Below are 12,372 nucleotides of genomic sequence, written 5' to 3' on the forward strand. Positions count from 1 at the left end.
CGCAACTTATGGATATGACTCTCTTGCAAGAAGTGCAAATAGAACAAGGCATCCTTTTATTTGTCACATACATTACACCCGAATTATACGAGTGGTTTCAAGATGACTACAACTGGGAGACTACCTTACGACTTGTTCCACTTCGCCAACAACTCGAGTTGAGGAATATGGCTGATCATTCTGCCAAAGTCAAGAGGCTTATAACACGGTTGTTCTTGACGCTAACCCTTAATTATGTTATCCACAACCATGAAAATGACCCATGGGAGCCTCTCATATTTTCCTACAATAAGTACGGGAAACCACTGGTACCGGAGGCGAGTATTTCATTTAATTCTAGCACCTCCAACCATACCATTTGCATAGTTATCAACAACATAGGGAACATGGCTCCTATAGGGGTGGACTTATCACATGAGCAGCAGAAAATCGACAAACTGACGGTTTTGGAAGACTTCAAGGCAATTTTTCACTCGTCTGAGATTACCCAGCTACAAGGTGTACCTGATACCAGTCTACAATATAAGATGTTTAATCAGTTTTGGACTCTTAAAGAAGCATTTACAAAATACTTGGGGTATGGGTTAAACGTAGATTTGGGGAGTTTCTGGTTCGATTTGCATAACGAGCAAGTCATAGACGTCCCAAACTCAGCCACAGAGTTCTACAGAGCCATACACAACGATAAAGACCAAAATAGACGCAACGCTGTCCCGTTTGAAATCTCATGGCACACAAATATCTCTGTGGATACTAGAAATCTACAGCTTCCTTCCACTGCACGTGAGAACGATCTAGGAAACATATCGCTTATATGTCAGTCAGGAGTACTCCTCAATTCCCTGACCAAAGCTCACACCTTACCTGTCATTATTTCCCTCATTTCTGATGGGCGAGTCAGCCACCAGAATCGGATCCACACCTTCAATTACCATATAGACTTGCATAGAATCCTCAGTAACAACCACGCTTGATGGCAGACTATCTGAAATCCGCACTAAAAAAGATTTAAACAAGGTAAGCGCTTTAGCTACTCATCAGCACTACAATTTACACGCAGTATTAAACCTCAAGCTTCCGAGTAATATATGGTTATTGTTATCCAAGTAACCAAATGAGTTGCCACACAAAGTATGGAGACAAAAACTTCAAGTCTCTAAAGCGGCGGCCCACGCGAAGACTAGGTGCCTCTAGAACCAACCTGCCGTTTTATTACCCCCAAAATAATCTTGGATCAAGTAACACAATGGGATCCAGTCCTCCTGAATCACCAATAGAATCTCCACACCACGGGCCGACTCCCATCCCCGAAATAACCCCCTCGGAATCTAAAATGAAAATTGTTCGAGATATCTACGGATCAATCCTAAGTATCGATGACTGCCAGGCCCAAGAGAACCCTGCAACACATTTGGTGATATGCTCATATACGTTCAACAAAAAGACAAGACCAACTGATGGGCTAACTTCACATCTTAATGTGTCTCCCAATAGGCAGTTCATGTACATCACTAAATCTGCAGCTATAAAAGATCACACGGTGATAAATATGTTTAAGCATGTGGAACAGGTACTTATTTGCCGAAAGGAAGGCATTTTAGTTGTGTTGAATGATAATGGAGGCTACGTGTTCTTTCGGCATGATCGTTACAGTGAAGAATTCTATGACTTTATAGTTGCGAGTTACAGCAGCGTGGAAGATGCCAGTATAGAAGATGTACACAACAAGATGACGGGTATTGATGAGTCCAGATCATCCGAGAAACAATCAGAACAGGAACCACACACTTACAGATTCCTGAAAGATTTAGAGAAGAAGGCATCCCCTTCTTTTCCTAGGATTCCTCCAGAAGTCATGTACTCCTCAGAAGATGCGGTACCAATACTAGCCAGAAAGACAAGATCACGAATGGTGAGCCCAGAAACGATATCCCTTGTACCATTAGAGTCTCCGGCTCCATTTGTTCCGCCATTACAGTACAAATTCCCCGACGGGAAGCCTTTCATTGTTACCCAATCCGATTTCAAAACATTATACAACAATGACTGGGTAAATGATACCATAATCGACTTCTTCATCAAATTCGAAATACAGCAGGCAGTCCACAATGGGAATATGAAGCAGGAAGACGTATATGCGTTTAATTCGTTCTTCTTTCTAAAGCTAATGTCCAATCCTGAAAACTTCCAAGATAGAGAACTAATCGGCTACTACCAAAACGTCACTCGATGGGTCAGTAAAATAGATCTCTTCAGCTACCAGAACTTGATTATTCCTATTAATGAAAGTTCCCATTGGTACGGATGTTTGATAGTTGGGTTACCTGATTATCTTGAGCGGGCCAAGACGTTGAAAGAACTCAACGAAAGCCAAGCTCATGATTATGTCGGAAACTCAACAGACGTTGTGGAACCTGAAGTTCATTCCATTTTTGAAAGCAGATTCAAGAATAAAGTCAACATATTTGTGTTTGATTCCCTAGGCCAAAAACACGTTCGTATCCATCACCCATTTAAAAATTTCTTGATGGAATATTGCAAGGATAGATATGGGATAGAGATGGAAAGATCCGATATAGTGTTCAGGTCCACGAAAGTGCCCAAACAAAACAATTTCAATGATTGTGGAATTCATGTCATATACAATATCCGCAAATACTTGAATGCTAGGGCTGAATGCCTTCTGATATGGAATAAAGGAAGCTCACAGTACAAGGCATTTTTTAAGAGCTCCGAGAGAGCAGGAATGAGGAAGGAATTAATTCAGTTGTTGCTTAAACTCCATAATGAGGACAATCCAGACAAAAACAAAGAAGAAGCAGGCCCCGAAAATTCTGAGAATGGGGTTGGAAGCGAAACAGACACCGGTACCAACGTAGAAGCTGGGTCCAAAGTTTCTAAAGAGTCGTCATCTACTGCAGACGACAGATGCATAAACGTGGATTCTGGAAACGAGAAAGGTTGCGGTAGCGAAGATGATGAAATTGAAGTCGTCCAGGTAAAGAACCTAGACAATGTTAGACAGCATCGGATAAAGGCAAGAGGAAGAAATGGAACGAATCGACTATTTGTCACAATAGCAAACGGTGTTAATTTGAAGGCCGACACGTATGGAGTGGACCAGAAGAAGTCGTCTAACGAATGCATTCAAGAATTGGTGGATGGTATTGGCGAAAGGTCCAATTGGGAGACAACTGAAAGAGAGACTGATGACATCAATGAGAATTTGAGCAACCAAGCCCTTAAAGAGTCACGGATATCAAATGACATTTCTGCAGTAGCGGTACAGATTCTAAATGAGCTATTTCCAGACCCAAGAGAGACATTTACGTCAAACCAGATATTGGAGATCACCAAATTCATAAAGGACATCAACCATCTAACGTTCAAAAGAGACCTGCAAAAGGTAGAACACTTGAAAAAAGCATTCAGGGAAACATACGACAGGCTCGATCCCTCTAGGCCAATGAATGCTGAATTCAAGATCACCTTTGACACAGCTCTCAGTAAGAAAACGAGCGAAACCAACCACGATGATAGCGATGATACAGACGCATTGCATGAAACGTTAAGCATTAACAGCGGTAGCCATACTGAAGGAGTTCTCAGAACCGATAAGGCCTATTCCCCGTCCCGTCGGTGGGAATACACAGAAACCCAGCCGAGGGACAAGAGGCAACGGCTTCTGTGAAATCATTGCATATTTGTAAATCTACACTCAAATAAAGTATCTGTAGGGTCTTATTCTATTTCGTTACGTCACTCTTTCCACTCAATGATGTCTTCAAAATACCTCCTTCAGAACCTTGACTTTGATTCGCATTTGAGTAGTACAGTCATTTCAACAACTTTTAGACACTTCTCACAACTCATCCTTCACATCAATAGTGTCTTCAGTATTTATTAACTCATCACAGCTTCGTCCTACATCCTCCCCCAACACAATAAACTTCACCGTATGAAAATAATCAAGGTTATCACACCAGCTGCGCTTATTTCTAAACTTCATCGTTTGGAACTCACTGATCCACTGGGTCAATTCCATAACTGGTAGGTCTACGCCCACATCTACCACCACCAAGAACTCACCGAACTTTGTCTCTAATGAGTAAATCGTATAGATCTTATGCCTTCTTAAGATCTGGGCCACAAGGCGAACCTGGTCCGAAATCCTCGTAACAGCTCGGTGGAACCACTGCAACAGTTGGGGCTCACGTGATTCACCCATCATGTGGTTGTTAAGCAGCTGGAACTCATCGGAGTCAGTATGAATCACATATCGGTATTTATCGAATTGGCTCACAAACTTGTCGGAATAGTCAATGAAATTCAACACATCATCACGGGAGTCGTCGCGAGCACGAAGGGCCAGGGCCGGCACGTTATCTAAGATCTTTGATATTCGGAAGTCTGCCATTGTCGGGTCGAAGCACACAGTAGCAGCACACAAATAGGTCCAAATTACTAGCCAGTTCATGAAAAGATGAGGTTCAGAATTTGACGTGCGCGAAGAACAATATATTTGAAACATGAGCAAAGATGCTACTACAAGGACTGGGAAAGAAGAGAATGGCGTTGTGATTCTCTCGTCTAGTTGTTCGACCCACAGTAACACCCTTCTAATGATCAATGGACCTGTATATTACTGAGTATGTCTCCGCACCCACCACTGCACATCCACTGTGTGATCTCACGTGTAGGTTACAGATTAGCAGAGGAGGTATTTATATAGTAAGCTTTTGTGGTTCTTTTCGTAGGAAACACCAATTCCAGAACAAAGCATGCTCGGGTTCCACGCTCAGCCCCCAGTCCCCGGCTCTCAGGCCCTGAGTGTTTCCCCAGTTGGTAGTTGCGGTGCGATAAAATGCAACACTTTATCGCACATAAAACATTTCAGATCTCTTATCGCTTTTCATTGATCCATAAATTATGCTATTATATCGTTATCGTATTTACACTACAGGGTTCCTTCATTCAACAAGCCACCAATTGAGATTTTGTTACTCTTGACCGGTACGGACAAGTCGGTCATCAACGCCTTGTGCTCCCGTGGAGGTGTAGACTCCTGCTTGAGGACAGGAGACTGTTGGGGGTTATGGGGTGGTACATCATTCAGACCTACCATGGATGACAGGCATGATGAGGAGGCGCGTGATTGGGAGTGGGAATTGGGAGAGATCAACGGGCGTGCGATGGTGGCAGGGTGGGTTCCAAAATTGTGAATTGAAGGGAGTTTGATGGGGACAGATGGCTGTGAAGCGGGTCTGGGTGGTGGGAGGTTGTATGCGTTTGGAGGAGGGGGTCCTGGGAAGGGTCCAGGTCCATTGGGGATACGGCCAGAGCCGTTGTACGGTGGGAAATGGTGTTGGGCCATGGGGTACGGGTAGAACGGCTGGGGAGCAGGAGGAAGTTGGGGCATGGACATGGGCATGGATATGGGCATGAAAGCTTGGCCTAGAGTCGGACCTGCCAGGGCCGGGCGTGCGAGCAGGAGTACCGACAGGTCTCCCTGGGGCGGCGTGGCATGGCGGGGCGATGAGTGCTTGTGTTGGATTGGGGTATCCATATGGGCTGGCGACCTTAATGAGAGCTTGGGGGAGACTGTCATTACTGTCAGCACCACCGACTGGGGCGAGGCGGCGGCTGCAGCCAACTTTTCTTGCTCGTTGATATCAATTTCAGACGCAGCTGATGATGGCTTCTCCTTGTCAATGTTTCTCTTTCTTCGTTTGATGGTAGCCTTTTTCATTCTCACCGGCCGGTGCAGTCCGTGTAATTTATAGTAAAGGCCACAGGCGTTACAGATGGTGTTACCACCGTCGTCGCGGCGCCACAACGGGGTGATGGTGGTGTTGCAGTTGAAGCAGGCGATGGCGAGGTCATCCAGCTGTGGGGTGGGAGCCTTTGGTTTTTCCTCCTCGTGTATTTTTTTTAAAAACATCCGGTTGTTGTAGGCGGGGCAGCCTTTACAGGCGGCGCTACCACCGGTACCGTTGCACTGGCCATCACCGGCACAGCTACCATGTTTCTTGTTTTCGACTGTGATGAGGTTGGGAGTTTTCTTGAGGTTGACGGGCCGATTCGTATTGTTGGAGCGTAAATAGAGGCCACAGGCATTACAGATGAGAGTGCCGTTGGTGGACCTGCGCCAGAGAGGAGTGGTTTTTGTGCCACAGTTGGAGCACAGTTGACCGTCACTGACTTCATTTTGGGACACGACGTCGACTTTGATGGAGTTGACTTTAATGGAATCAGCTGAGGTATCGGTCGAAGTGTCGGTCGAGGTATCGGTCGAGGTGTCGGTGGAGGTGTAGGTCGAAGCGGCGGCCGTAGGACTGGGACTGATGGTGGATGGGTTGGGGGCACCAGCTGGGGAGTTACTGGTAGTATTGACAGTTGCTGTCGGTAGGTTTGCTAATAATGACAGGTCACTTTCAGTCTTGACTGTGAACGACATGGTCTATAAAAAGGGATCAAGTGAAAGGACAGTTGTAGATCTCAATAATGCGAGAGTGGAAAGCGAAGAAATGCGTGGCACCGTGAGTCGGGAACAACGTATGAATCGATTAATGACTAATGAATAAGTTGGTAAATGTATAAATTCTCATCAGACTGAGGCAGCAGAAAATACCAATTTTCAGCGTGCGGGAACCCAGATGTTAGAATAAAATCAGCGAATCGCTGTTTCGGTCATCAGTTACGAGAGCAGTGCGACATGAACAATCGAATTCCCCGGCACCAACCAATCAGCGGCCTTCTATTAATAAGATTTCTCTTGAATTTGCAGGGCGTGCCACCACCGGCAACCTCGTATAAGCTCCACAACAGTGGATTTCTGTAGGTCATGGATTGGCAGTGGGGGGTTAGCGAGTGCCGAAATTACCTTGGTTGGCCTACATTCCCGTACCTGGGTGTTGGGTCTCCTACTACGGAATACAGAGCTCCCACTCGATGCATTTCAGATTGTTTTTTATTGTCGTGTGCCTTACCTCCGATAGGCCAGGGCAGTAAAAAATGTGTCAAATTTCAAACATTCTCGCAGTATCTGATAAGCCTATTATTAGGGTTTGGTGGTTTGGTAGCCCTACCAGGGAGGTTTATAGAGGAGATTGCGTTAGATGGTTTAGAGGTTTGATGAAGTGGCAGCAATGAGTGTACTTGGGATCAGGCGGTAAGATTAAGGCGTGTAGGTGCATATCCAATGTTAATGCCGAAAATACCAAATGGCCCTGTCCTCGCCCACGTTAGACCTTCGTACAGGTGGGACTGGTACGCGCTCGGGTGGTACAGTCAATACCAAATGAAATGAACTTCTTTGTTAAATTAATGTCGCATTAGTTGGGCAATCAAAATGAAATATGTCGTTCGTACCCTAGGACGGAGAATCATTTATTTCAATGGTTGGCAAGGCATGACTGATACTACTATGGCCCATTTAGCACATGATTTTAAGGTGACGGGGTTTTGAGGTTGGGAATCTTTGGTCAACAATATTTAATGGTAGTAATGCTGTATACGATATAAAGTTTGCGTATTATGATGATTCTCATGTACTAGAATGGTATAGCGGAACACTTTGTCGGGCAGCACTTTTTACTTGTTCATCGTGAAATAAAACTATCATGTTTGCATTGAGGACAGGATACTTAACCAATTCAGTTATAACGTCCATAAGAAACTACTTACAGTGGTCCGCAAATGTTCCTCTACAAGTGTCTAATAAGGTATCAGATTCCAGATTCTTGTGGAAGGAACCTTGAGTTTTCTAACACTTAGACCAACGCCCCATTGCACCAAAAGTGCGATATATACTTAAGAGAGGTGTTCATTTAGCGGAGGATTAATAGTAGTTGGTTTCAGATCTCGGTGGGGGCTTTTCCGCAACCCCTGGTACAGGCACCACCCCTACCACCGCTCACGGGCCCACAGACTCACAATTTGGCCCCAGGCTCTGTATTTGTCCAGCATCTTTGTCTAGTGAACGGCGGAAAACAAATGGTGAAAAGTGGCACAACTGGCTCACATTCTCGTAGATATCGGCATCTCTGGCCCACCCTTGCCCCTCCAACCCTCTTCTCCCTTGTTTACAATGGTCGCCAGCAACGCGTTTTTGTGTCTCATTTTAGTTCCTCATTTTTCGCATCTTTGTTTTGCATCTTTGTTTATTTTTATCGCTTCACACACTCAACATTTTCATAACCTCCATCCAGACAAATTTCATCTCGACATTTGCTACCGTTCCGTGAAGTTGTTTGCCCCCCCTCATCCTAAGTGCCGTGCTCCCTGTTTCCCAGCCCGCAATCAAATTTGGTATTGTCCCAATAACCATCTCCAATCCTCCAGTCTCGAGTTATGAACTATAAGCGGCCGCTGTTGACAGCTGGTGCAGCTTCGTCCAAATCCGATACTTCGGTGAAGACTCCCAACCCCAAGAAACTCAAGTCTCGCCACTTCCAACCTGCTCCTACCGTGGCCCCCACTGGCGCCAACACCTCCGACTCCATTGAGTTCTTCACAAACAACCACTTCTCCCGGTCCTTCAACTCGTTGATCTTGGACGACGTGGATGGTACCAGCAGCCACAAGAAAATCAACAAATCGCCACCCTTTAACGTCAAGCAGGACTTGTACACCAACGACCTCATCGACGAGTGTGTAAGCGATGATACCAATATTGATACCATTATCCACCACGATTCATCCACGCAGTACGACGACAATGATGACTACGCCGTCACCGCAGGCTTCACCGCCACACGGCCCCGCTTGGAGTCGAGTATCAAGCGGTCATCCAAGTTTTTGAACCTTTCCATCGATTCCAACATCAATAAAAAGGACTTTGACATGTTGGAATTAGTTGACCGTAAGAGTGGCCCAGTCCCCGAAAACACGCCATTCTTGGGTTCCATCAACGACAAGTTGAACTTCGAATTTCACAAATCCACCCCTAAAACTGAGTTCCATTCCAACGAGTCCACTCCTGCATTTCCCAACAAGTTCAAAAGACCTCACCAGTTGATCTCTAAGTCGCCGTCTCCTCACTTAAAGTTGAAATCGTCGCATACCAGCTTGAACAAGAAGCCCAGTAATCACGACATCAACTCTAATAGAGTGTCGCCTATCTTGACCAATATCAAGAACAACTCGTTGAACAAGTTGTTCAATTTGAAGCCTTCCTCAGCAAAGCTCCGCAAAACAGAAAACTCCTCGCCCATCAAGTTCGAGTATTACAACGTCGAGGACTTGATGATAGACGACTCGGACCTGCCTTCCAAGAACCGCAAACCATCGAGCGGGTCAACTCATTCGCATCTTCAACAGCCCCACATCCAGATCTACCACGACGAGAACGTCTCTAGCATTCCACCCCAGTCCCATCTACAGCAACCGCCCGTGTATGCCACGGAGATGTTCGATGATAAGGAGAACGAGGAGAAAAAGTCGTATCAGTTTGTAAAACCGTTGCAAACGGCATTCAAGTCGACGGGGTTGATGAAAAAGAGTTCTCTCACCAACAACACCAACAAGCTTCCACCTGAAACCCCCATCAAAAAGCATCCCATCATGCTCTTTAATGATAAACCCAGCTTTTATGACCATGAAAATAGCTCGGAGATCTCCATCGAGGTCGGTAGGAACCATGTGCATAACCTGAGCTACAACAACTCCAACGACTCGACCATCTCATTATTCAAAATTCAGGACGAGATTCGAAATAGCGTCAAACATGTCAACATCGAAGACGTCAACCACATGATTGATAATGAGATCTTGGAAACTCCAACCAAATCTGTTAAGAAGTCGCAAAGCATGCCTGCCAACTTCAGTCCCATGTCCCTATATCAGGATCCTTCGACCCCGACTGTCAAAAGGAAAACAAGCCAGTTGGTCCACAATCATACTGACGCTATTTCGAGGTCAGCAGCCAAGGAGGAGTTCAGTCCCGACGAATTACAGTTCAAGGCTCAGTTTGTAGACAAATCGACCATAGATGAACACTTGAACAAGAAGTTTGGCAGCCACAACATCAAATACTTGAGTAAAGGAGAATTTTCCATTGCGTTTGAATGTAATTTTGATAATCAGAAGTTTGCTATCAAGAGATCTAAGAAGCCGATGATCGGCAAGTTGGAGGTGAAGAACATCGTGAGAGAAATCAACGCTTTGAGAGCATTGACATCTGTGAAGGATAACGAGTCGGTCAATTTGAAAGAACAAGAAGAAGGTAAAGAATACCTAATGTACTTTATTGAAGCGTGGGAATTCAACAGCTACTATTACATCATGACTGAGTTCTGTGAAGGTGGAACGCTTTTCAACTTTCTTCAGGACAACAAAAACTACAAGATTGATGAGTTTAGAGTATGGAAGATTTTGATTGAGATTTTGAATGGGTTGAAGTTCATCCACATGAAGAATTATCTCCACTTGGATTTGAAGCCCGCCAACATTTTCATCACCTTTGAAGGTTCTTTGAAGATTGGTGATTTTGGGTTGGCCACCAAGTTGCCCATTCTTGAAAAGGACTTCGACTTGGAAGGAGACAGAAACTACATTGCTCCAGAGTTGATTAACGACAAGATTTATACCCCATTTGCAGACATATTTTCAGTTGGTTTGATTATCTTGGAGATTGCTACAAACATCGTATTGCCAGACAACGGGACTCCCTGGAGAAAGTTGAGATCAGGAGATTTGAGTGATGCTGGAAAGTTATCGAGTGACAATATCAGTGACTTCCTTCAGCACCGAAATTTTTCATCGCTCACGTCATACAACTCGATTGGATTTTCCTCTAACTCAATCCATTTGCAGCCTCCCCATAACCCTTCGGCCAACCGGTCCCCTTCGGTGGGAGCCGAACAACTTACGTTGGATCAAATCAAAGTGCTTCTCCCCAGTAATGCCCCCAAATTCTTGATTTCCAAATCAGGAAATTTGGACCGGCTTGTAAATAAGATGTTGCAACCCAACCCTTTTGAACGGATCACTGCCACACAAATCCTCGAAATGGAGGAGTGTATTACGATTGATAACATCCGTAAAGCCGGAGCCACCATTTACGAAGGAGAATTTGGTCCCATTAACGATGATGATGAATAATTTAGAGTGTGTAAAGTAATAGACTTTAGATAAGACTTTGACTACCATTCAGGCTAGCCAATGCATCATATTTGCTTGTTCTAATGTATATTAAACAAATGCTATCATGTAAAATGACCATAATATAATAACGGAATAAATTATTGGACTTGAGAGTAGCCAGTGAAAGGATTGGCATTCTTGGATTTTAAGTAGTCGTCAGAAGCTTCTTGCCATGATCTGTTCAAGGTCGAAGGACCTGGAGCTGCAAACACTCTCACGGCTGCAAACAAAGCCACTCCACTGACCAACCCAGCCACGGTACCCCAAAACACCTTTGATCTGTCACCAGGTCCATAAAGAGGTTTTCTGGGCCCCCATTCTCCAAACGAAATATAATAAGCAGCCTTCTTTTCTTCGGCCGACAACTGTTGCCATGGCAATTCCTGTCTGGACTTTAACTCATCTATTAAGGCAGTTTGATCTTCTTTTGGTAAGGACTCCCATCTTTTGTCCAACTGGCCAACGTAAGCATTGGACAAAACTCTGGTGTTTGCCTTGGTCACGGTTGATTGACTACGAATAGTTAATCTCTGGATAGAATGACGAAACATGGTCTAAAATTCCGTTAGTATTGTGTCTCAAGTTTATCCACTTAGAATGTTGTTTTCTATCATCACCTGAGAAAACTTTCAGCGCTCATTGGGCAGGACAAGTATGGGCTCCGCACGACCAACCCGGCTCCCACGCCAATTGGTGTAACTCGTCCCAAAACATGGGGTTGGGTTCGTCAAGCGTGGAAGCGGTCAGATAGTGAGTCAGACAATGCGAGGAGGTGGCGGGTAAATTTGAGGAACGAGGGTCAATAAGTACGGGCGTTTAGAAGCAGGATTCTTGATAGGATGGTTTCGGTGTTTGGCGCCAGCACTCATATCTGGTTGCTTGAGAAGTGACCGCAGCCATTTGGCTGGATGGACACACCAGAACCAGTTGGAAAAGTGTTCAATTCATGTTGGGGATGGGCTTTTCATGTTGTTGTACTCACACCTTCAGAAGGGTGGAACGGGTCATACTTGTTCTGAAATGGCCGGAAAAGTGGGTCACCACAACGCCGGATACAAGGGCCTCCTATCCCGATATGGTGCATATGCCAGGTCAACGGGTGAATAGATAATAACACTCTAGTTCAACGTGATACATACCTTGTGTGTGTCTCGATGTTGAGTGAAAAAAAATTTGTGCGGTTTTCATTGGTAAGAGGCCTATGCGAGGGTCGTGCGCGGCCATGGA

At 45.0% G+C, this 12,372-nt stretch overlaps 6 protein-coding genes across 6 annotated transcripts; 3 read left to right on the top strand and 3 right to left on the bottom strand. All coding sequences in view use genetic code 12, as the record gives it.

The window, feature by feature from the left end:
* Window positions 1-14: 14 nt before the first annotated feature.
* On the top strand, window positions 15-1,085 carry LYS5 (holo-[acyl-carrier-protein] synthase; the record flags this gene model as incomplete). The annotated part of the gene is made up of 2 exons (XM_006683997.2): window positions 15-715; window positions 1,061-1,085. The coding sequence occupies 2 exons, from the start codon at window positions 15-17 to the stop codon at window positions 1,083-1,085; spliced, it is 726 nt and encodes a 241-aa protein (XP_006684060.2).
* Window positions 1,086-1,333: 248 nt separating this feature from the next.
* On the top strand, window positions 1,334-3,691 carry PSN45_002855 (ubiquitin-like-specific protease; the record flags this gene model as incomplete). The annotated part of the gene is made up of 1 exon (XM_006683735.2): window positions 1,334-3,691. The coding sequence occupies one exon, from the start codon at window positions 1,334-1,336 to the stop codon at window positions 3,689-3,691; it is 2,358 nt and encodes a 785-aa protein (XP_006683798.2).
* A 171-nt stretch (window positions 3,692-3,862) lies between these two features.
* PSN45_002856 (uncharacterized protein) lies at window positions 3,863-4,417 on the bottom strand (the record flags this gene model as incomplete). The annotated part of the gene is made up of 1 exon (XM_006683734.2): window positions 3,863-4,417. One exon carries the CDS (start codon window positions 4,415-4,417, stop codon window positions 3,863-3,865), a length of 555 nt encoding a protein of 184 aa, XP_006683797.1.
* Window positions 4,418-4,957: 540 nt separating this feature from the next.
* SFU1 (GATA-type transcription factor) lies at window positions 4,958-6,457 on the bottom strand (the record flags this gene model as incomplete). Its single annotated transcript, XM_066157947.1, has 2 exons — window positions 4,958-5,083; window positions 5,498-6,457. The coding sequence occupies 2 exons, from the start codon at window positions 6,455-6,457 to the stop codon at window positions 4,958-4,960; spliced, it is 1,086 nt and encodes a 361-aa protein (XP_066014044.1).
* Window positions 6,458-8,352: 1,895 nt separating this feature from the next.
* On the top strand, window positions 8,353-11,103 carry SWE1 (mitosis inhibitor protein kinase swe1; the record flags this gene model as incomplete). The annotated part of the gene is made up of 1 exon (XM_006683731.2): window positions 8,353-11,103. One exon carries the CDS (start codon window positions 8,353-8,355, stop codon window positions 11,101-11,103), a length of 2,751 nt encoding a protein of 916 aa, XP_006683794.1.
* Window positions 11,104-11,243: 140 nt separating this feature from the next.
* Window positions 11,244-12,333, bottom strand: cox5 (Cytochrome c oxidase subunit 5B, mitochondrial; the record flags this gene model as incomplete). Its single annotated transcript, XM_006683732.2, has 3 exons — window positions 11,244-11,699; window positions 11,816-11,844; window positions 12,285-12,333. 3 exons carry the CDS (start codon window positions 12,331-12,333, stop codon window positions 11,244-11,246), a joined length of 534 nt encoding a protein of 177 aa, XP_006683795.2.
* Between the last annotated feature and the right edge of the window lie 39 nt (window positions 12,334-12,372).

The sequence above is a fragment of the Yamadazyma tenuis genome, chromosome 3 (assembly GCF_029203305.1).
Source record: "Yamadazyma tenuis chromosome 3, complete sequence".
Classification (NCBI taxonomy): Eukaryota; Fungi; Ascomycota; class Pichiomycetes; order Serinales; family Debaryomycetaceae; genus Yamadazyma; species Yamadazyma tenuis.